Source organism: Erpetoichthys calabaricus, chromosome 1 (genome assembly GCF_900747795.2).
Source record: "Erpetoichthys calabaricus chromosome 1, fErpCal1.3, whole genome shotgun sequence".
In the NCBI taxonomy this organism is placed as follows: domain Eukaryota; kingdom Metazoa; phylum Chordata; class Cladistia; order Polypteriformes; family Polypteridae; genus Erpetoichthys; species Erpetoichthys calabaricus.
The window spans coordinates 283972052-283997719 of record NC_041394.2 but is presented as its reverse complement, the minus strand read 5'-3'; the positions used below and the strand labels follow the sequence as shown (position 1 = coordinate 283997719).

The window sequence follows — 25668 nt, the reverse complement described above, 5'->3', positions numbered from 1 at the left end:
TTGTGCCAAAATGTAATTTAAATGCTTCTAAACAAAAAGCAGCCTTTTTAAACTATGTATGGAAAAGGAATTTAGACTCTGAAAGGAAGACAGACAGAATGGAGACAGTGACTAACTTTCAAAAAATGGCAGAGTCAGTAAGTGACAGGTGTTTTACTTACGTCGAAGAAGGCCTTTTCATCTATATTTTTGGGAGCTCCCATTGATGGGTTTCCTTGGTTGACAGACTCCACTTCAGCCAGGTCAATCACACCTTTACAGTCTTTATCAATCTTGCTTTCATAGTACCTCAACTATTATAAGGGGAAAATGCAATCATTCATTTTAAGAGACTGCTATCAACGACATAAATAATTTTTGAAATTTTGCATAAATTATGCTAAACTAGTGAAAAATGCAACCCTGTGGTCCTAAAATAAAGGTGGTTCATAAACAGCAAGCTGAACTTTTCCATTTTGGTAAAGTTTTCACCATTAAAATGCTGCTTCATATGATCACAATGGAGATGTAACACTCCTAACTACAGCTCTTTAAACAAATATTGATCAAAAGATATAAACGCAATGCATGCTTATGGTCAAAGGTTTGGAGTATTTGACACTCAAACCTTTCTATTTTGACAGCACATTCTTTTGTTTTCAGCATTACATTATGCAGCTTGACAGTCTTTGATGTAACTTTGGTAAGTAGTCTTCAAATAAACATCAATGTAAGGATGCAAAAGCAAAACTTTCATATGCTTAGAAGTTTTGACTATTTTACGATTTTGGTTGTCACCATGCATTTCTATGTCTGGGGCGCTCCTGGGTTGTGTATCCTGGACTTTTTCTTGCATGCCTATGAGCCCTTGTGTTTAACGTCTGCTGCTGAAGTTGCTTTATACTCAGGATTACTTCTTGCTTGTCAGTGAGGACGGGTGTCTTTCCTTGTTAATGTTTCTCATGCTTCTTCACATAATCGCCTACTGCAGGGGTAGGCAACGTCGGTCCTGGAGTGCCGCAGTATGTGCAGGTTTTTGTTCCAAACCCGTTCCTTAACGAGAACTCAATTATTGCTGATGAAGCACATATTGCTTAAGTGATATTTTGATGCTTCATTTTAGTGGTCTCGCTTGTTAAGGTTCTCCAACCTTAATTGCTTATTTCAATCTTAAACTGCTGCATTCAGTGTTTTAATTGCTCCTTATTAGCAATAAGATGTAAAAGACAAAGCAGCCAGCAGTTCTCCAGCTAGCTTTTTTTCCAATTACATCTGTGTGTGTTCATCATGCACTGTTTGATTTAATAAAACACTTAATAGAAAAATGTGACAGACTGAAAATGATCTGTTTTAGGCTTCATATCATTTGGATGATATCTTTGGAAAGGAAAAAAATCTACGATATAAGAGCCTTACATTGCACAGACTAACAAGCCATAAAATTAAATAAGGTCTGAGATTGGCAATGATTGGTTTCTAATTAAGCAATTGGGTTGGAATGAAAACCTGTAGCCACTGCGGCTCACCAGGACCGACGTTGCCTACCCCTGGCCTACTGCGATTTACCTGATGCTCAGCAAATGTTGTTGCTAATCTTCTTCCTTCTGCTATTATGGTGGTTATCACTTGGTTTTATGATCACTATGCTGTAATCAGATAACCACAGGTCACTTGGCTATCTTGTATGGATTAATGAAGTTCAGTGTTCATTGATCAATATAACACAACACATTAATCAATTGAACACTCAGGAATAAATTCTGAAAACACATGTACCATGTGCTGGGGACTTATGGGGACCATGCTTGTATCACAACAAGCTTTTCTGGCCACCAGTGGCCAGCGGTTTGCCACAACCTAAATATTTTGAAATTCAAGAACATATCAGGCTATATTCAGGATTAGCTGTTGCTTATCTATGTGCTTAAGCATCTTGTCTGATTATTTGTTGTCATTCTGCAACGCTTAATTGCCTTTTCTGCTGTGCTTGTCAATCAGCAGATCTTACTGGTCTTCTTTTTCTTTCTGCCACATCACTAGCTTCTGTGCTTATTTTTCCAAAAAAAAAAAAACACATGACCAGAGATCATTCTGCCGAAGTTGCAGCCAATTAAAATTTCTGGAATTTTCAGAACTTATGAGGCAATAGATTACGACCAAGATCAAACTTCTAGCTCTAATAGCTCATGAGTACTTGTGTGTGTTTATTAGACAGACAAAACCTAAGCATTTTCTTATACATAATTATATAATATGTCTCATTTGCTTAAACAGCAAGCTTAAACACATACCTGGTGCTTTGTTTTATCAAGGACAAACCAACGTGGTTTCCATGGTTTTAGGATAGCGCCCTTCTTATAGAGCACACCCTCAAGTGATCTAGAAAAGAAAAAAAAAATCTAAAACCTGTAGTATTTTAAATTCAAAGCAATGGGTGCGAATTAAAGGTTTAAACAACAATCTTTTTGGGATAAATGTCTGTAGTTAAGAATGACAGAAATCTCTTCAAAGGCATCCTCCAGTCTCCTGCACACTAAATATACCAAGGTGATAAGGGACTGAAATTGTTAATAACCAAAATACAGAGAAACAGAATCAAAATAAGAATTACACAAAAAAGATGAATAGTCCAATGGTTCATGTCAGGTCATGTATTGCCAATTCCTAAAATTTACAAAACATTTTAAAAATACTGCATTGTATTTAATGGATACAAAGTAGTCATGAACGCTACATTTTTTTGTTTATTATGACACTAGTATTAAAAAAACACAGTGCTGCAATGGGAAGCTTTGCCACCTCACAACACATGAATTGTGAATTTCACGTCATGTTATTATCTATGGACAGCTGACATTTTCTGGTCAAATTTGCATACAGTATCCTATTTCAACATACCATAAATTGCAACGTAACTCCAAGAAAAAGGATGGCATGTTAGAGTCATGGATTACAGAAGTCTTAAAAACTTAAGTTATATTAGTGCCTCATATTATTCCTAAACTCCCTTGCTCCCATGTTGCTAAGTATTAAGTTGAGTCCCTCTGAAATATATGCTGCACAGCACTTTCAGTAGAACTAGTTGCCTCTGGTAAGAAGCTTGTTTCTAAGTAAAAAATAATCTAAAGATACTCAATATAACACAAAACCTGTTACATATCAACAGTAGTTTAAATAACTTCTTTTTAGGTGATTCTCTGATGATTTTTGTATTTCTGTCCTGTACATAAATAATCTGAAAGAGTAGCTGCTGATCATCAGAACTGAGATGCAAGAAGACATCAAGAACCAAAATCAGTTCACTGACATGTAACACGACATAGAAAAACACATATTGCTTCAAAAGGACAGCATTAGATACATATTCCCTAATTTTACTTTAATCTGCACATGTGAAAATAAAACTACTTTTGCTGTTGTAGCTGCAATAAGGTTTCATTACTAAATGCGTGGCAGAGTGAAAAATTACCTGTGTTCACTTTCAGAGGTTTGGAATTGGCTGTACAGGGTGCTAGTACTTCGTCTTCCACTTGCCATGCTACCTGATGGTGTAGAGGTAGCAATGTTCTCACTTTCCAATAAGTTAATGGAAGAGCCTACACTTTCTTGTAGATACAGGCCTTGGGTGCGTCGTTGATGGATCAGATTTGATGACAAGAGCAGAGGACTAAACAAAGAATGCTATAAATAATAACAATGATTACTGTATATTAGGAACACAGTCTATTGTACACAAGACAACTGAATTCTTTTTTCATGCTTCCCGTGAGTAAATCAAGGAAATATAAAATGCACGTAATGCCATCCATAACAGACATCATAAAAAAAAAATGAATGCAGTATAAAGTATAAAAGAAGAAAAAAACCTAAATACACATTTAAAAATTATTAATTAGCCATATATAAAACAATACACTATAACGTTTCACCACCAAAAAATTTCAAAAAAAAAAATTTTAATTTTATACCACATATTCCCAGCATACACTAGCACTGAAAACTTTATAAAGTAAATATGAGCATAATTTACTGGAACAAAATGAAGAACAGTAAAAGATCATTTATTACATGGAAAATTACAAGCAAGTAACCTAAAGAAAGGACGCATTTTATTTTAGAGTGAAATTTTAATATCACCACAATGATTGTAAACTCACTGACATTATTATAGTACTTAGCAGTCTTTTTTTCACTTTGGCAATATATAGTGTGTTATGCTGATAAATGGGAACAAATCTCCAATACATTTTAAATACATCAGGGTTTCATGTCATAACAATAAAATATGGAAAAGCCCAAATGAATGTGTGAATTAATTTAATAACTACAGTATAGCCATTTTAAATGTAAAAAAAATGACATGTGAATTCCCATGCAATGCAGTAAATTAGAAACAAATACATAGATACATATGGTCAGTTTGTTACTACTAGATCTTGACAAATAATTATTTATAAATTTCTATATTTACTTTAATTTTTTATCTTACCCTTGATTCCAGTTTTGTCTCTGTTCGTTGTGTTGCTTTGATTTTATCCCACGTGTCCTTCCATTTCTCTGAAACTAAACCAAGTTCAACTTCTAGTGACTGGAGCTCCTTTAACATAATAATAAATATGATATGAATTGTGCATTTTATACAAACCATTTGATTTTTTCCAATAAAGTGAAACAGAAAATCATATACATTCTTAAGGCAGGAATCTTAAAAACAATCAAAAGTGAAATTTTAGCTTTTCTCGCATATTTACATGATTTCAATAAACATTTCTCCCTACAATTCTTGATAAAACTAAATGCATGCATAAAAAGTATGTCAATTATTTTAACGAATCATGTCAAAATTTCTCAATCTAATTAATGTGTGCTAAGTCTTATACCTAATACAAATCTAAAGCTGTGCCACATGACAAGGCAAGGCTCTGTTGCAATTAAACACCTGCTTACAGCTGAAAAAAGAAGAAGAAAAAACAAGGTACTAAAATGGTAAACTGCTGGGTTAACAGATCATGAATGACGCATGTTTTATGTTAGTAATTCAGAAAGGGTGTTTCTTGAGGTTGGGGTAAGTAAATAATTCAGCAACTAACTATTAAATCAAAAGGGCAAATACACCTGACATGCTGTTACATTTTACACTTTTTAACAGATCAAAGTAATCTAAGTGGTATGCTTGGTAACATTATTATTTTATATTTATGCTTTTACAATTAATATTTTACAAATAGATTACAGATTTAAAAGATGTTTAAAAATATTCTGAAGCAAAACACAAACTAAGTACAAGGGTTTCTTTGTCACACTAGAGAGGACATAACTACAGTAGAGAAAACACAAAAATACAAGAATAGAATAAATCAATATACCCTACAAGAATGTACTCTCATATGAACTCTCGTGACATGGCAAATAAGACAAAACACAGGAATTTAGTGTTCTAAATAAAAATCACTAATTTTTTTTAGCTTTTTTTTATTTGTATGTCAAGGTTTGGTATGTGTATTGTTTTAAATACGGGAAACAATTTATGTTTTGATTCCATTAAAGGGAATAAAACTTTTTAAAAACGAAATATTGCTTTATATTGTACCATGACTTATGGTAAGCTCCTATTCATTAAACTCTTGACTGGAACCCGTTAAGCCAAATAAACCATTTATCCATATCTGAATTTTACTTTATTCGCTTCATGTCTTTGAGATACCACTGTTCAAAAGACATAAAGCACTTACAGGCAGGATACCAATTAACTTAACAGCAGACAAACACAATTTTATGCACTTATGTGCCTTTATGAAATACTACTATACCTAATGGCCTGTCAATAAATTCAGAGAAACAGGTGAAGCCCACACAAGTGTAAAAAAAAGTAAGCTCTAAAATGCAAAAACAACACGATAAAGATGACCTCTTAGTATTTTGGCACAAGGATTTAACATGTCTTTATATATTTACAAATAATATAGAATTTATTGATGGATGAAATACATAAGGTACCTAAGAAACCAATAAAAACAATACAATACATACCTGTAAAAGTTTAGTAATGGCATCTGGTTCAACCTTACTTCTGTTGTCATAGCATGGCCAAACAATTTTACGCTGAGACTTCTGAGAGGCTGTGTCTTGACGATCACTTTCATCTGGTTGCTCGTAACGTCCATGCACTAATTCCCAGTCATATGATGGGCCTTCTGATAGTGTTTCATATGTGTAGAAATCCCATAACTTCAGATTTGAAATATGACTGTATGGTTTTAACACCTATTGCCAAAAAAAAAGTTTTTAATCACTATTAAACATAATTGTGATTTCTAAAAACAAGCACATTATTTAATAAAACCTTTTTACTCCAATACAAATCAAAAAAAGAAATAACTTTCTCTTCAGCAGTATATCTTATTTATTTTCAGAATTTTTAAATTCTGTATACAAAAAATATAGATTATGCATTGTGAGGGTACATAAAATTTTTTTGCACAATGTTTAAATATTAGCCATCACATTGACAATAAACAAACAAAACCTTTGATAAACATTAAAGGCTAAATAACTTTAGATGAATTTACATTTTTTACAACTAAAACTTATCATAATTAGAGATCAATATAATTTTATTTGCAAATTACTTTCTTGCCAGAGAGACTATTTATCAAGTCCTAAGTGCATTAAATTACACATATTATTCCACAATACAAGGATAATGAGATGCACTCTATGTTCTCTTTGGGTAAATAAAATTTTTACCATATGGAAAAGTAGCTCAGCAAGTCAGATGTTAAGCATAAAATGTATGAAAAACTGAGGACGACAGAATGAAGAAAAAAACATTTAACATTGTGCCAGAAGCAAATTTACAGAATGCAATCATGTTTAACCATTCACCATAAGCTTAACATAATGCTGTGGCAATTCAAATTATAGGTTCCCACATACATTTTTAGTATCATGAAATATTGTTACATCAAGTCTGGCATCTCAGATAAAACTAGTTTATTTTTTAGAAATTCTGTATATTACTTTAGAACTACTTACTTCTCCATCCTCAGGAGAGAACATGTAATTAAAAAAGATGGGGGTCTTCTTGTTTAGCTTGTCTATATAATCCCATACAGACTTGTACACAGTTTGATTCTTCCTTTCACCTTTTTCTTCATACATTACACCTGACAAGATTAAAAAGAAATTGGTAGAACAGCTTGTAAAATTTATGACAACAGCTCTGGTATCATCGCTGTTTTAAATACAGGTCCTGTATCCTTAATTCATAATTCTAAAATCCAAACCTTTTTGAGACGTGAGATGATGCTGTAAATGGAAAACTCCTCACCTGACCTCACTTGTTCAATGTTACCACCTTTACATATATATTCCAAACTCCAAAAACATCTGAAATTTAAAATGCTTAAGGCCCAGGCATTTCAGATTTGGGATGATCAACCTGTAATATGTTATTAGTATGCTAGTAAACAGTGAGGCAGTTCAGCATTATGAAGACATACCTGTATTTGCAAACTTAAGTAGTTAAGGTAGAGAAACTTGTTCTTCTAAATATTACTATTCAGTAGAACAAAGAATCTTGTTTTTATAATGAGAGATTTCAGATTGTATACATCATTTTACATAGCTACACATTTACATTACACTTCAGTTCACATCAAAACATTTGTTTTAAACAATTTCAGTATATTGGAACATCTAGCATGAGCAACCACCTTAAAATTGTAAAGTATTTAAGGCTAAACATATGTAATTTAAACTTTTTAAAATACTACACAATGGCAATTTTGTGCAAAAGATAGTTCAAATTAATTCTGACAATTAAAGAATAAAACTATAAAGGCATGATTGCATCTTACGAGTGTGAATATTACAAAACAGTCCTGCCTCTATTTTCAAATCTTGTGGTAACTCTTGCCTTCAACAAAGAAAAAGAATAGAACAAACCAGACTTATATGAAGAAATGCTCTATTTGCTAAAAGTAGTTACTGTAATTTTACATTTTTTTTCATTATTTCAAAGATTATAACAGAATGAGTAAGTTACAATTCAGGAACCTATACAATACTATATTTCATTAAATCAGATCTGATACCTCTTCCCCTTCACATCCATATTGTGGAGAAAGAAAGACAGCTCGGATATCTTGATGTGTCCTATAGATACTCATTATAATTATTTATATTTTTAATTTTTTTTTATGGTAGGTAGGTTAGAATTCTTGCATTAGAGGAAGATCTGACAGCATGCTGTTAGAGGATTATTGATTATTATGAATTCAACAATATTTGATAAATCAGCAAAGATTTTATTCCAGTGTCTCAGTATGGGAATTTCCCAAAACCTGTGACCCAGTGGGTGCCTGACAACATCAGTCACATTTATGATCTTGACCTATGTACATTTAGATCAGTCTAAGCTGAGAAAGACGTATGTGCAGTAAACAAACTGAGGAGGATTAGATCATGCTTTAATAAATTTAATCATGGGCTGACTTTCATTGATGACATGAAAATCTTACTGAAAGATCTCATGGTTCAATCTGAGGAATTCAGTTATGGCTTGTAGATGCTATCCATACCTTTATTGAAGCTAAACAATAGTTTCTACAATAGATATTAAGACAAGGCTGGGAAAACTGACCATGGTTTGTTTAATAAACTTTTTTAACTGCGGTGGTTAAAAAAATGTAAAAACAATGTCCATATACAAATTTCAAAAATTTCAGTACTAAGTGAATATCGCGTTAAATATGATCCACTTTATGGATGGTGAAAATATATATATGGCTGCCCTGAAGGGTGTAACTGACAATAACATCTCAGCCGCAGTGTTTACTGCACTCACCCAATGATGAAACCCCCATACAAACACCTCGTGTTTTTACTTAGTTGCTCTTGAAATGTTACAAGATTATTTCTTAACACTAGAATTACCAAAGCTTACCGGAAAACTCGTAAATCCGGCCCACCTTAAATCCACTCACACGTCTCCATTCAACGTCTTTTGTCTTGTAAATGTGTTAATAATTCCAAGCAGCCTGCTATACCAACCCCCCACCGCCGAAGAAACTGCAAAAACGTCTCCCAACTGAAGCCTTGTGTACCAGTGAGTCAGGTACCTAGGCTAAAAAAATATATCGTTATTCAGAACACATGCATTTTACGTGTGTTCCGTGTCAAAAAAGATCTATGTAAGTGTAGGATGACAGGAAATATTGAACACATATCTAAAAGACAAACTTTTTCCATGTTTTAGTACTAATGACAAAATGCAGACATTAAGTATATAATGTGTGAAGACTGAAGTCCAAATATCAAATAAGCACTTTCACAAAAGATACAAGTATAACAGAACAAATGCACTTTTTTCCCCCCAAGATTATAACTGAAAAAAAAAATTAGGTTAGTGCTGCTGGTCATCCTGACTTCTTGGGTAGTACAGTGGTTAGAACTGCTGACTCCTATTTGGAAGGTCCTGGGTTTGAGCCTTCCCGTGTCCCAAAATAAACGTTTTGAGTAGTGAGCTGTTCTTATTGTTACTATTATACAATAAAAGCATACATTTGATTTGAGTCTGTAACAGCCGTTGTAAATGTATTGTACTTGTAAAGGTTAGCATTTTTTTATTCAGTTTTATTTTCTCTGTCGCGTTCACACTCGCCCCAATCTGACACTGCTGTTTTCAATTAAAGACGAGCTATAACAGAGGTGAACTCAGATCTTTCTTTTTTTCTTTGAAGGACAGGTGATTGGCAGGATGACGCCGGACCTCGTCCTGTATCCAAACGGTGCCATCTTTCACCTTTATGCCTGGTGCAGCTGCGTTGTTCTTGTATTGTATGTGAATGGACGTTTCTTGCGGGGAGGGCTTCTGTTCTCTTTCTCCGATCTGAGTTCACCTCTGTTATATAGCTAGTCTTTATTTGAAAACAGCAGTGTCAGATCGAGGCAAGCGTGAACGCGACTGAGAGAATAAAACTGAATATAAAAAAAAAGCTAACTTCGACAAGTACTATAAATTTACAGTGGCTGTTACAGACGCAAATCAAATGTATGTTTTTATTGTAGAATATTAACAATAACAGCTACTCTCTACTCAAAATGGCAAACTTGAGAAGCTGCCAGCAACGAACCCAGAAGGTCTTGATAGGGAGTCAGCAGTTCCTAGCATTGCACCACACAAGCTATCGAATCAACCGCTTACCGTAACCTGCTTTCTTTTTTCTTCGGTTAAATTCTTAAATAAAAGCACACTTGTTTTGTTATACTTGTACCTTTTGTGAAAGTGTTTATTTCATATTTGTATTTCAGGCATCACACATTATACATTTAATTTCTACATTTTGTCAATTATTACTAAAACATGAAAAACGTTTCTGTGTTAATGACGTTTTTACATAGATTATTGATGACACTGAACACACATGAAATGTATGTATTCCAAATGATGATGTAGGCTACTTTTTTACACTATAAAGCTCCAGCACTTCACTCGAAGATAAACACTGAGCACTGAGAAACTTCTTTGCGAATTGAACTGCGGCGGTGGACGGGGGGATGGGATACCAGGCTGCTTGCTGCTTATCGACACATTTACAGGACAAAAGACGCTGACGGAGAGGTGGGAAAGGATTTAAGGTGGGCCTGATTTACGAGTTTTCTCATAGACTCTGGTAATTCTAATGTTAAACGAAAGGGAAACCACTGTAGAAAAAAGAGGCTTCAGTGTGGAGTGAATACTAACACCCCAGTTCACAATGGGCTGATGAATAGCTGATGGTGCAATGAGCTATGCATGACTTTACAAAAGCAGTTTATATAAGCAGAGACGAAATGCAGTTACAGAGATTCAATTAAGGACATTTATCAATAAGAGATAAGATCAAGAGAATGCTTGCTGTAAACATGGTCCCAAATCATTTTTTGTGTGTTGTAAACATTACATAACTGGTGAATGCTAGAAAGACCTTTCAGTGGTTTACAGATATTTGAGGTCTGTTCACAAACATTGCAGTTTAACAAATAACTGACTTTGAGAACTCCTTACTCAGATCATATCAATAATGTAAAATTGGAAATGTATCTTGGATGTACACAGCATTTTATATTGATTTTGTGGCACTGTTACGAGGAAAGTCATTGTGTATTGTCATTATTAGTTTTGATTTTGAGTATAACACATGCATTCAGTATACTGTTTATTGTGCAGGTATATACCTGATACAACTTCCACTAAATTTTGATATTCTGTTCCATAAAATAAAATATGGTGTCTTAAAGATATTATGCAATTTACACTTGATAGTCATTATGCTTTGTCATTGTTTTCTACATTTCCCTACGCAATCTGTTATTCTGCTGTCATTTAAATGCTAAATAGTTTTACACGCCAAACTAGTTAATCACTGACATTGCAAAACAACTTTCATAAAAAAATGAAGAATGAATGAAAGAAAAAACTCAAAATTAAGAGCTTCTCCTTCTCTGTCTATCTTAGGACGATCACCCTTTACTCAGATTTGATCTCTGCATTAAATAATCTTTTTGATTTTCTTAGAATTTAAAAATTTTACTGGATACTTTTTGTTCTTCAATAAAAAAATGATTCTTTAGTTTAATTTAATAAACTGAAATGGTAGGTGCATTTTATTTTAAAGCATGCAACAATTATACAGGGTGATTCAAAAAGATTCATCAGATTTCAAAGTTATTTATTTCACTTGTAAAACAGCACAGAACAATGCAGTAAATTGTAAATGGTTTAGGTAAGCACAAAGTTTATTATGTAATTTTACAAGTGCTCAATATGACCTCCTCCAGCTGTACGGACAACATCAATGTGATAGTCAAATTCATCCCATACTCGATTGAGCATGTTGGATGTCACTATACTCTCGGCTCTTTCAATGCGATTTCAGAGATCATCCAGTGGTGTTCGGAGTGGTGGCACATAAACAGAATCTTTAACGTACCCCACAAAAAAAAGTCACATGGCGTGAGATCTGGTGATTTTGGGGACCAGAAGTGGAGTGCCAAATTGTGGGCTCCTTTACAGCCAATCCAGTGATGAGGCAGCTTGTTGCTGAGAAATTACAATGACAATCAGAAACTCTATGATCACCCTATTTCAATTGTTATGTGATTGGTTCCTAGGCGCCTCACGGTTGTAAAAAATATGGCACTTTGAAATTGGATGAATCTTTTTGAATCACCTTGTATTTTCAAGTTAGGAAGCAATTTATTATCTTGTGCTTTTCTACTATGTAATCTGAAACTCAAAAATATGGGTTTCACAAATTTTGCAAAGCACAAGCTTAAATCATTATAAAGCTTACATAAAACTGTAAAATCATTTTTTTTAATTAAAAATTTTTTTTTTTTTTAAATTTTGGAAGAACAAGCTATTAATTTTTTTTACTGTTCTCCACAATTACATGATTAAGCTTTAGACATTTGACATATAGTAGCAGAGTTGTAAATAATTAATGTTTATTGTACATCTTGTACTCATGTGAGCTATGAAATGCTTTAGGAAAAAAAATCTTTCTTTAAGCTGCATATGTCTTGCCGAAAGTTGCATGAAATCTTCCTTTATATATTTTTGTATGTTTTAAATAAGCTTAATTTATAAGCAGTAAGCTAAAAGAAGAGAGATAAAATAAGCATTTATAAAGCAATATCCATACCAAGTTCAATCCTCTCACAGTCACAGTCCAACAAAAAGGTTCTGAAGCGATTGGACACATAGTGGTACGCCAGAAATTTCAAGTAGTACTGACTGAACTCGAACTCCATAGGGAACTGAAGATGGATCTGAAAAATAAGTAGGAGGTTACTCAGTCACAAAGTATGGTAGTTCTTTTTCTAGAAGATATTTTAGAGTTTCCTTTTGTTTTCTATTATTTATTACCAATAACTCTCTACTTAGCTACTGTAACAGGCAGCCGGGATGCATAACAGAAAGACCGGAGGAAAGAGCTCGAATGGGACAGTAACTACACCATGGGACAACAGCAGGCAGGCCCCCTAGTTTGCTACGGTACCACAGGTTTGGAGCATGGCAGCTCAACTAGAAGTAAGCCCAGATGGAGATCACAGGACACAGGATCACTTCCTGAGTGGCTCTATAAAAGGAGCCGCCTGCCTTCATTCAGGGATCCAGCGTCAGAAGGTGGAGGGCAAAACGTGCTGGAAGAGGAGTGGAGGCAAAAGAAACTGAAGAGGGAGAAGAGATAAAGAGCTGTGTGTTGAACTATACTGTGCTTTAGGTGGTAAACAAAAAGGAAAACGTTTCCCACGGTTTAATAAAAGCTTTGTGTGTACTGGTCTTGTGCCTGTGTCTGTTTAAATGGGTGTTGGGGAGTTGGCACACCCCCTGGTTTTTACAAGTTGCATCCTAGATGAGACTTCCTTGCCCTCTGTTGGCAGGAGACCCATATTTTAAAAAAAAAATTCTTGTGACCAACACACAGCACAACAGCATGCGCAAGGCAGCACAGTAGCACGGAAAAACTGGTGGTGGTGAAGGGACAATGGAGCGGTGTCAATAAGGCCAACCAGGAAAATCATGTGCTGCTGTCTAAACTAGCAACCTAGCGAGTTCTGTGATGTTACCACTTACAAGGGTGCTTAAAGATATGCAAATCCCACATTTAATCTTTTATTTACTTTCTTTTACATTGTTTTCACCTTATCACATAACACATAAATGTACATTAACATTTTCATAAAATTGCTACTGTTACAGTTTGCTTGCTTTATTTACTATTTTACATCAAGTGTCAACAAAACATGTAATTTGGCCAGAGTTACCAAAATTTTTGCATGGAAATGTATCAATGGGAGTTTAGATACTGGAAACCCATGCACCAGTTGATATCTCCAACTGAAAGGGTGGTTACAGAGACCACAATGCATTAACTTTTACACATTCACACTGAAATGCACATTTGACCAATTTTGTCAAGAAAAGGCCATTTAGTTTAACAACGCTCGACAATGCTATTTGATTATTTTTTTTCCCAAAATAACACGGATTACAGTTTTCAAAGTCCCTATGGTACCACTCACTACCACATTACGTTTACTCACCTCTCTGTGTGAAAACCTTCTATTGTCTGTGTGAAATCTACAAGCTTGATTAAGAACATTTTAAAGTATAACTGGAATTCACCATACTAATCCTGTTTATAATTTTAACAACTTTCATCACGTCACCCTCTAATAGAATTGCGAGTAAAATACATTTATAAGTGTTTAATAAATTTGAGGTTGAACAGCAGTTACAAAAATAAAAGCTTTACAAAGAAAACAAAATTTCAACATGGCCTGCTTGTCAAATTGCAGCACGATTATATAAAACAAAATCAAATTTGCACAACTGAATCAAACAAAGTGTAACATACAATCTCATTTATTAACACCCTTATATACATATTTTGAAATTAGCATTTTCAACTATATGCTCACTAAAAGCTGCCACAAATTACAAGTTTAAATGATGTCATAACACTGCTGATTAAAATGTCACTTTTTAAAAATCATTTGTTGTAAATCTTTGCACTAACAAAGGAGCATTTAGTATATAACTTCATCTTGGGACGTTCTTACTCAAGATTTGACCCAGGTTAAAGAAAATGGCAAGCAGTTGTGATGAGCAATAATTCAGTTACCTGGTGAACACAGTCAAGGAACTGAAGAAAGACTGGGGTAAATCCACTGCTCTGACTAGCCAAAGTCTGAGCCCCACGATGACTAAACCGATGCCCAAAAGACAACCATTCCTTTTCCACAAGTAATCTAAAGCCCTCCATTGTTCTATAATATGGATCTGATAACAACTGGACAAGGGACACCACCTGTAAGTAAAGATAAAATAAAAATTAAAAAGTATTAACATGCAGCAGCAGAAAATGTGCTTGAATATTCCAGCAGCATGTCTCAATTCGGGCTGACCGACTTTCCACAATTAGGATTCAATACTTTTTGCTTTGCTTGAATATGAACTTCTGAAAGGATTAATAAAAACCTTGAACTGTTCATTTGAAATGGCTTCTATGGAACACTCAGTATTTACTTAACTAAAAACTCCATAAACTACTCCTTTGCACTCTCAATGGAAATACTAAGGCATCACATAAGAAGATAACCAAGATATTATGTGGATTTCCAAAGTTTTAACTGCTGCATTTGTCTCTCTTCCAATGGTAATGGTCATTCTAGCCCCCACAATTTCTTTCCATGGGTGGAAGATCCTCCCAGCAAGCACTATCACTAGCACTGTCTGATGTTTCTGTACATATGATCAACATATTCATATATACTGGGCTGAGCACCCACAGTTATTTGTATAATTAACATATCTGATCTCCATAACTACATTACGCCTTTGGGAGCGTCTAGAGCTGGTATCCTAGAGCAGAGTGCAGATTTACATTATTGATAAAAGATGACTTTTTTCTTCATTTAGAGAACAACAGATTACTGTAGGGTAGATCTTCAAATCTTGTCTTTTTTAAAAAAATTTTTGAAAGAGTTGCGAACAGATATTGACAAATTGCTTTGGGTCGAATCTTTTAATATGATCTTATGTTCTTTATAATGGCAGTTTGGCTCCTATTAAACTCTGTCAATTGACTGTATAAAAGATTAAATGAGTGATTGAAGCACTGATAATGTGCTGCTGCAGCACCAGTACAAAAATGGCATGGTCTCCAAGAACAATTCCATTCTGGTTGTCTCTTATTTACATTATATGTGATGTCAAGCTATGAAATGAAGGTCTTATGCGTAGCTAGCATCCAAATATAATCACTTAAATACATGGTGATACTGATTTTCCCTGCCAGTTTTCCTTCAGACTGGAGTACTGTTTTTTGATTCAACCTTTCAGAGTGCATTTTAATAATGATATCCTTTAATAATACCTCAGTAAAGTTTACTGCTCATTACCTGAGTAGTTATGTCCCATCCTTCCTCAAGTGAAACCATTACTGAGGAAGATGAATCTAACAACTCCACCACCAAAACAGAGACCTGAAGAACTTTGTGAAGCTAAAATAAAGCAAATAAAGACATAAAAATTCTTCACCATCATAGCTGAATAACATTTTTAACTGACATGAGCTGAACACCAGAAGTTATTTACATGATAGAACAAGGTATCTATGATAAAGACAAACAAGCTGTATAAAATAAATAGCACAGACAGTACAAAAAAATAACAGACGAGGAATCTGAGAATTTTAAATAAAGATTTTTAAGAAAGAAAACTGTTACTCATTTTAAAACATTTAAAATTAATGGATCCCATAAGTATAATTGATTAAACCTTTTTTGGTATATGTATGTGTGTAATAACCTTTTCTGATAATTCTAATAAATCTGTAGGACATTTTGTGTAGGATCTTGATGACAATCATTTTTGAGGCCACTGTATTTAGTATTAGAGACAAACTGTTGATCAAAGAATTTATTTTGTTGGTATGAAGTAAACAGTCAAACAACACTGACCAGGCAAAGCCACTCCGAGTCTTCAAGGCATCGATAAAAGGTCATGTTTGACTCGTTAGATACAGAGCTGGGAACACAAGCTTTCATAAGCTTTTTAAAGCTATTTTTCACTTGTCGTACGTCAAACACCTCAATAGGAACAACTTCCCATTGCTGAAAAGGATCCTGTTTGGTGCCCTGGGTGGAAAAAAAAAAGTCAATTTTACAATGAAAACATGCATTTCAGTAGCATAAAAAACCCATACATTTTAAGAAATAAATCCAGATAGGTGGAACTTTATATTATATTACATGGTTAAAAAATTCAAATAATTATGAACATAAAATAACAACTTGTATGTGTTCTCATTAATTACAAAAAGGTTCATAACACTGGTTAAATGTATTTTAAAGTTTAAATTTTAAGAAGCCAACCAATTACTACAGTGTTAAAAATACACTGAAAAAACAAATACAGCTAAACACACTGCTGCATGGATATTTCATAGTGGTTAGGTATTCAGACACCTTTAACTGCTAAAAATATGAACAGCCACTACACTATATCAAATATTTACTAAACTTTGTTAATATGTATATTTAATATTTTTTCCACAGCCCTTGAGATAAACACAAGAGTCTGTAACTGCCCAGAATTAGCAGACCCACATGAAGGGAATTCATTATTTATTAACAGCATACTTGAACCACTGCTGCAAAACTTGTGATGGTATATTTGAGAGGCATCAGCACATTCTGTGCCTCCCAAAACCTACTATGCCATAGTTTTTTTTCTTATGCTTTCTATTCAACATTTCCTATTGAAATATAATGCCTTTTCTGGAATATACACCTATTTAAATGATTGGTGATAGTCCTTGTATAAAATAATTTGGAATTTATACTACCTATTCTCTGAAAATTACCTCAACTTAATCTTCCATTTTGAATCATTTAGTGGTTTTGTCTCCTTTACGAATGTATTCAGGTTTATGAAGTATCAGACTATTTCCAACTCTGCGCTGAATTTCAACATGAATTTTTTTGTCTAGCCTTTGAACAACACAAGTCTTTTATACAAATAGGTAGAAATCACTCACATAAAAAATACTGTCATTGGTATTACTCCTTTTTAATAGGAAAAATATTCCAGTAATGAATTGTGCTGGTCACATTTACAGCAAGATATGTATATAAAGTTTGTTTTATAACAACTGAGCAGTTTATGCATATACAGTATGTTACTACTACTACTACACTTCTCTTTTCCCATTTCTGAAATTTTATAGTCAACTTGCACCTAGGAAAACAGGACAAAATGATACACACAGCTTTAGCAAAACAATAACATGAATATGACCAAACAAAATGACATCTGAAATATCAGGTAACTCACCAATGAGCTAAGTTACAATTTGGAGAGGGAATAAAATAAAATAAATAACAACAGCAGCACATAGCATTCAGCAATTCAACAATACAATCCTATTTACTGTTTTATTGAATTCAATATATAAAATTAAGCAGTTGCTTAATAATTATGTATTCATTACTTTACATTTTAATTCATCAGAAAATGTTAATTACTTTTTAATTAAAGATTCAATAAAACATGTTGACCAGAAGTGGTGGACAAGCATTTGTGTACAACTATTGCACAAAAGGAGAACCCAAATAATACATGTTAATTTCAAGTTTCAGTAATAAAAAAATAAAGAAGAATATATTGTGCCAAAGCATCTTTGAACATATTCTGGACCAAGTAATGCAAAAAATGAAACTCAATGGAGGAGTAAAGATTTCAGGTCTGAACGCTCCTATATTGGCTACTGTACCTTCAATTGTGACTTATCACCAATGATGTACAGGTATGCTCTTTGTTGCCTCAAAAAATGTGTTTCAGATGGTCCTCCATTGGCCTGGGGAGGTGGTATATCCTTTCCTGCCAATCTTGTTCCAATGTCTGGGTTATAGCTGCTCATCCGATTGCTAACACGAATACTGCCCCATTTTCCTGTAATGCAAAATAAAACACATTAACAGACTCCTTTTACAAGTGGTATTGTATTAGAAAATGGTGATATGATAGTGGTCATTCCTAAATGAAAACCATATGATACTATCATAAGTTTCCCAAAAATGTTGCAGTACTTTTTATATAGTACGTCAGTTAAAATTTATAGGAAACATTTGCAACTAATTCTGTGGTTAATTTGAAATATCCAGCCTGTGACTGCAATGTGAGAAAACAATCCATTTCCTCACATTTGCAGAGCTGACCCTCAAGATGGGGTTTCATGGTTAGTCTTTTAAACAATAGACAATTGCTGAGCTCCTTCTTGCGGAGAGGAAATCAGTAATACACATTTACAGGCTGTTAAAACAGTAAATTGATTTCTGCAAAGCTCTCAAAGAGGATATGACTGGCTGAGCAACTGGTAGGCTAAGAAGGCGGCAGCAGCAGCTGTACTTGGAACAACACAGAAGGTAGTGAGTGGGATGCATTAATGGCAGCTTGGAAACTAAGCAATAATAACTGCTGAGGTAAAGGTGATCTAAATTGAGAATATCATCAAGAGGTGGAAAGAACACTTTAAAGGAAAACTAAACCTGGTGAATATGCCCTACTAAGGGAAGTCAGAGCTGGAAAAAACTGCTTGGATTAGGAATTTCTTTACTGCCAGACTGAGACAGACACTCTTACATAAGTCAAAATTACATATCAAGAAAGGACAATGCAAATTCTCTTTAATCTGCTGAACAGTGGGATGACTTTTTGAAGGGTTTGGGAAGTGTCCAAATTCACTGTATACACTGTATAAAAACTAAGATGATTTATGAACACAAATGTTTTGTAATGCAGCTGAAAGTACTTACCAAGTATAGGGTTCCAGGATTGCTGATTCATGCAATTATAAATCCAGTATTTAAGAAGCAAGATATATGTTCACATACTTGGTGATCATTCAAGTCCATTTAATGTGAGAAAATAACTAAAAAGATGCGTCTTTACACAGAAAGGACAGTTTGCTAAGGTAAACCCAAGGTTTAGAGAATATGAAACTTGAAGTGTTTTGGGCATGTAGTGAAAATGACCTCCAGTGTTTTTTGACTACCCAGTGAGAAATTACCCAAAAATCAGACTGAGAATATGCCAGATTTGACTCACTCTATCTCTTGGCTGGCCAGGGAGAACCTGAGCATTTTCCACAAGTACCTAGAGATTGTTGCTAGGAACAGGGTGACTTGTTTGGTCAAACTCAGTGTAATGCCACTATACCCCCAGTAGGACATGTGTATGGAGAGTGAAAAGAAATCAACAATTTCGTTTTAATATCATTACATCTACAATACAATGTAATAATAAAAAGGAGAAACACCTGACACATGCAGTTTTTAACAGAAATACAGTACTTTAAAAATTATAACTACATACACTATTTTGACTATTTTGTTTATTTAAAAACTCATTTTTAAAACTAAACCTAGAAATATACTGAGAATACAGAGGCTCTGCTTCCTCATTGGAAGGCATGTTAATGGGATTGAGGAGGTCTTCGAAGTACTCCCCCCACCGACCCACAACGTCCCGAGTCGAGGTCAGCAGCGCACCATCCCCACCATATACAGTGTTGATACTGCACTGCTTCCCCCTCCTGAGACGCCGGATGGTGGACCAGAATCTCTTCGAAGCCGTCCGAAAGTCGTTCTCCATGGCCTCCCCAAACTCCTCCCACGCCCGAGTTTTTGCCTCAGCAACCACCAAAGCCGCATTCCGCTTGGACTGCCGGTACCTATCAGCTGCCTCCAGGGTCCCACAGGACAAAAGGGTCCTGTAGGACTCCTTCTTCAGCTTGACGGCATCCTTCACCGCCGGTGTCCACCAACGGGTTCAGGGATTGCCGCCACGACAGGCACCGACCACCTTACGGCCACAGCTCCTGTCAGCTGCCTCAACAATAGAGGCACGGAACATGGCCCATTCGGACTCAATGTCCCCCACCTCCCTCGGGATGTGGTCGAAGTTCTGCCAGAGGTGGGAGTTGAAGCTACTTCTGACAGGGGGCTCTGCCAGACGTTCCCAGCAGATCCTCACAACACGTTTGGGCCTACCACGCCTGACCGGCATCCTCCCCCACCATCGAAGCCAACTCACCACCAGGTGGTGATCAGTTGACAGCTCCGCCCCTCTCTTCACCCGAGTGTCCAAGACATGTGGCCGCAAGTCCGACGACACGACCACAAAGTCGATCATCGAACTGAGGCCTAGGGTGTCCTGGTGCCAAGTGCACATATGAACACCCCTATGCTTGAACATGGTGTTCGTTATGGACAATCCGTGACGAGCACAAAAGTCCAATAACAAAACACCGCTCGGGTTCAGATCGGGGGGGCCATTCCTCCCAATCACGCCCTTCCAGGTCTCACTGTCATTGCCCATGTGAGCATTGAAGTCTCCCAGCAGAACGAGGGAGTCCCCAGAAGGTATGCCCTCTAGCACCCCATCCAGGGACTCCAAAAAGGGTGGGTACTCTGAACTGCTGTTCGGTGCATACGCACAAACAACAGTTAGGACCCGTCCCCCCACCCGAAGGCGAAGGGAGGCTACCCTCTCGTCCACCGGGGTAAACCCCAATGTACAGGCTCCAAGTCGGGGGGGCAATAAGTATACCCACACCCTCTCGGCACCTCTCACCGGGGGTAACTCCAGAGTGGTACAGAGTCCAGCCCCTCTCAAGGAGATTGGTTCCAGAGTCCAAGCTGTGCGTCAAGGTGAGTCCGACTATATCTAGCCGGAACCTCTCAACTTCGCGCACTAGCTCAGGCTCCTTCCCCTTCAGAGAGGTGACATTCCACGTCCCAAGAGCCAGCTTCTGTAGCCGAGGATCGGACCGCCAAGGTCCCCGCCTTCGGCCACCACCCAACTCACACTGCACCCGACCTCCTTGGCCCCTCCCATAGGTGGTGAGCCCATGGGAAGGGGGACCCACGTTGCCTCTTCGGGCTGTGCCCGGCCGAGCCCCATGGGTGCAGGCCCGGCCACCAGGTGCTCGCCATCGAGCCCCACCTCCAGGCCTGGCTCCAGAGTGGGGCCCCAGTGACCCGCGTCCGGGCAAGGGAAAACGCCGTCCAAAATTGTTTTCCATCATAGGAGGTTTTGTTTAACCGCTCTTTGTCTCATCCCTCACCTAGGACCAGTTTGCCTTGGGTGGCTCTACCAGGGGCATAAAGCCCCGGACAACAGAGCTCCTAGGATCATTGGGACACACAAACCCCTCCACCACGATAAGGTGGCGGTTAAAGGAGGGGTCACCGAGGTGGTCAAAAAACTCCTTGGTGGCAGGGCCCCGGGGGTGGATGAGATACGCCCGGAGTTCCTCAAGGCTCTGGATGTTGTAGGACTGTCTTGGTTGACACGCCTCTGCAACATCGCATGGACATCAGGGACAGTACCTCTGGATTGGCAGACCGGGGTGGTAGCCCCCTCTTTAAGAAGGGGGATCGGAGGGTGTGTTCCAACTACAGAGGGATCACACTCCTCAGCCTCCCTGGAAAAGTCTATTCAGGGGTCCTGGAGAGGAGGGTCCGTCGGATAGTCGAGCCTCGGATTCAGGAGGAACAGTGTGGTTTTCGTCCTGGTCGCGGAACAGTGGACCAGCTCTATACCCTTAGCAGGGTCCTGGAGGGTGCATGGGAGTTTGCCCAACCAGTCTACATGTGTTTTGTGGACTTGGAAAAGGCATTCGACCGTGTCCCTCGGGGAATCCTGTGGGGGGTACTCCGAGAGTATGGGGGTACCGGCCCCCCTGATAAGGGCTGTTCGGTCCCTGTACGATCGGTGCCAGAGCCTGGTCCGCATTGCCGGCAGTAAGTCGAACCCGTTTCCAGTGAGAGTTGGACTCCGCCAGGGCTGCCCTTTGTCACCGATTCTGTTCATAACTTTTATGGACAGAATTTCTAGGCGCAGCCAGGGTGTTGAGGGGGTCTGGTTTGGTGGACTCAGGATTGGGTCACTGCTTTTTGCAGATGATGTTGTCCTGTTTGCTTCATCAGGCCGTGATCTTCAGCTCTCTCTGGATCGGTTCGCAGCCGAGTGTGAAGAGGCTGGGATGAGAATCAGCACCTCCAAATCCGAGACCATGGTCCTCAGCCGGAAAAGGGTGGAGTGCCCTCTCAGGGTTGGTAGCGAGATCCTGCCCCAAGTGGAGGAGTTCAAGTATCTCGGGGTCTTGTTCACGAGTGAGGGAAGAATGGAGTGTGAGATCGACAGGCGGATCGGTGCGGCATCCGCAGTAATACGGGCTCTGCATCGGTCTGTCGTGGTGAAAAAGGAGCTGAGCCGCAAGGCGAAGCTCTCAATTTACCAGTCGATCTATGTTCCTACCCTCACCTATGGTCATGAACTATGGGTAGTGACCGAAAGAACGAGATCGTGAATACAAGCGGCTGAAATGAGTTTCCTCCGCAGGGTGTCTGGGCTTTCCCTTAAAGATAGGGTGAGAAGCACAGTCATCCGGGAGGGGCTCAGAGTAGAGCCGCTGCTCCTCCGCATCGAGAGGAGTCAGATGAGGTGGCTCGGGCATCTGATCAGGATGCCTCCTGGACGCCTCCCTGGTGAGGTGTTCCAGGCATGTCTAACCGGGAGGAGGCCCCGGGGAAGACCCAGGACACGTTGGAGGGACTATGTCTCTCAACTGGCCTGGGAACGCCTTGGGATTCTCCCGGAAGAGCTAGAAGAAGTGGCCGGGGAGAGGGAAGTCTGGGCATCTCTGCTCAAGCTGCTGCCCCCGCGACCCGACCTCGGATAAGCGGGAGACAATGGATGGATGGATGGAAGAATAGAAAAAACCCCATAAGCACAAGAAATGTTAGGGAAGGCACTTATATGACAGTGATGGTCAACTGTCCAATGTCCCACAAAATACACAGTTCCCTCTACAATCACTGGCACCCATGATAAAGAGGAGTAAAAAGGGTTGTCAAAAAAAAAATCATCTTTTGATGATTTATATTAATCTTGTACAGAAAAAATGAGTGAAATCCAACCTTTAATTCAAGTACATTTATTCTTAGATAATATAATCCCACATGAAGAAATAATTATTTTTAACAAAATGATATATGCCATCATTATTGGGACCTTTAAAAATTCCTACAAATAAAGCGAAACTGAAGCATGTATTACATCTACACTAGCAATCAAGATTAGAGAACAATTTATGAAAAATTGCTTCTTTCAAATATTGGTGACTGTTACTGAAAGTCATAGTAGCTGTAGGTATGGTTTACTGTACTTCTAGAATGTTTAAAAAAAAATAATCAAAGCAAAAAGTCATTCAGCAAAAACTATAGTAGTCAATGCTTTTTGACAGCTTTCAAAATTTAGTAGGTAGTGTAGAGGCCCTTGCTTTAAATGACTTTGGCACATCTGCATCTGCAGGACCTGACTAATGTTTTGCACTGCTCTGGCTTGATTTTGTTCCACTTGTCTTCCAGCTCATATCACATTTCGTTAACTGTAGCAATGGTTCTTTACCATAACTTTGTCACCAATTATCTTCCAGGGATTCTCAATCAGGTTCAGATCAGGACTCTGGGCTGGCCATTTCATCTTTTTAATATTCTATGCTTCTAAGAATTGCTTCACCTGTTTGTCAGTGTTGCAAGGGGCATTGGCATGCAAGAAAATTGCTAGCTGACTGGGTGATGCTTGCAGGGATGGAAGCACATACTGTTTGCTGAAAAAGGTTCCGATACACATTAGCATTCACCCTGCCATGTAGCTGTATGAGAAGCACAACTCCTGTTGCAGAGAACATCCTCTGCAACATGATGTCTTTCCCCAATTCAACAATGAACAAAATGTTTCTCATTTGAACCAACTGAATTAAACTTGCTTTTGTTACTGAAATAAACTTTGGACCAGTTCTCCTTAGACCACATAACATGGTCCTCAGGAAAGGCTAGTCTAGCTTTTTAATTCTTTTTGCTGAAAGAGGCTTGGTCACAGCAGAGTGGGCCTTAAGTCCCAATTCTCTTAGATGATGAGACACTGTAGCTCAAAACAAATTCTTGCCCTGTTCAGCACTGAATTGTTGAACCAAACCATACTGAGAATCTCAGGATCTTGCAGCTTATGAGGGTGATTTTCCTTTTATTGGGACTTGAATGACTTTGTTTCTTTGTATAGCTTCCACATTTGAGAAATTATGCTCTGGGAATGACCAACTTCTCTTCCAATGGCTGAAAGGATCATCCCATCAGCCTTCATCTGAACAATCCGACATTGCAACATTTCAGTTACCCTAGAGCGGCTCACCATCTTGCAAAACGCATACCAATATTGACAAATTGTTTGCTGTTGCCTGGTATTTCAAGACACTGTCCGATTAGAACCAGTTGATAACTAGCACAACTTGTTCTCTAATTTTGATCACTGACCTTCTTCAATTATCTTTTTAAATCTACTAATTTAAATTTATACAATAAAAATGTTACTAAAAACTTCAAGAAATATCAAGAACATTTCCACAATCTAATGGTTATTTTATCAGGTGCTATAGCTTAATTGGGTGTAAGTAAATGTAATATACAACTTTGTTTTCTACTAAAATTCACATTTTACAGTTTATCTATAGAAAGTCCAGATCTGGTCAATGCAGAAAGCAACTGCATCTGTGATCATGCTGTTGTAAGAAAAAGCTATGCCATAGTCAGTGTGTAAGAAGATAAATATATTGAATTAATAATAATAAAAGAACAGACAAACAACACATAATGAAATTAACTATTTATATTGTGAATAAATTATATATGGTTATATTACAAATAGCTGAAATTTAGAAAAATGACAGGATCTTAATTTTATGATTTGTTTGCAAAAATTATTATTTTGGCTAAGCAAAATTAATAAGACACAAAGAACAATGACATGGACAAACAACGAATTTGGAATTGCATTTTAAATTTAATCTGTAAGATATTTACAGATTTAAGAAATCAGAAGAAGTGTTAAATGCAATTTTTAGGAAAATAAGTATAGAAATCAGAAGATCATATTTGGTGAACAAATCTATACTGATACAAAGAATTAGTTTTGTAAGTAATAGACAATGATTTAGATAAAGCATTTTAAGAGCGGTTTTCCTCCACTGTTAGAAGATTCATTAAGAGCAAGCTAAAGCTAATGGTATT

The 25668-nt window shown here is 37.1% G+C and overlaps 1 protein-coding gene across 10 annotated transcripts in view; it reads right to left on the bottom strand.

The window, feature by feature from the left end:
• sbf1 (SET binding factor 1) overlaps positions 1 to 25668 on the bottom strand; it is a 263161-nt gene that overhangs the window by 5149 nt on the left and 232344 nt on the right. For all 10 annotated transcript variants that reach the window (XM_028815823.2, XM_028815850.2, XM_028815832.2 and 7 more), the window contains 11 exons: positions 18309 to 18487; positions 16495 to 16671; positions 15934 to 16035; positions 14655 to 14840; positions 12669 to 12795; positions 7015 to 7145; positions 6010 to 6243; positions 4469 to 4576; positions 3449 to 3660; positions 2271 to 2358; positions 162 to 293 (listed from right to left, as the gene is read on the bottom strand). In XM_028815823.2, the coding sequence (XP_028671656.1) occupies positions 162 to 293; positions 2271 to 2358; positions 3449 to 3660; positions 4469 to 4576; positions 6010 to 6243; positions 7015 to 7145; positions 12669 to 12795; positions 14655 to 14840; positions 15934 to 16035; positions 16495 to 16671; positions 18309 to 18487 (1676 nt within the window). The remainder of the gene's footprint in view (positions 1 to 161; positions 294 to 2270; positions 2359 to 3448; positions 3661 to 4468; positions 4577 to 6009; positions 6244 to 7014; positions 7146 to 12668; positions 12796 to 14654; positions 14841 to 15933; positions 16036 to 16494; positions 16672 to 18308; positions 18488 to 25668) is intronic.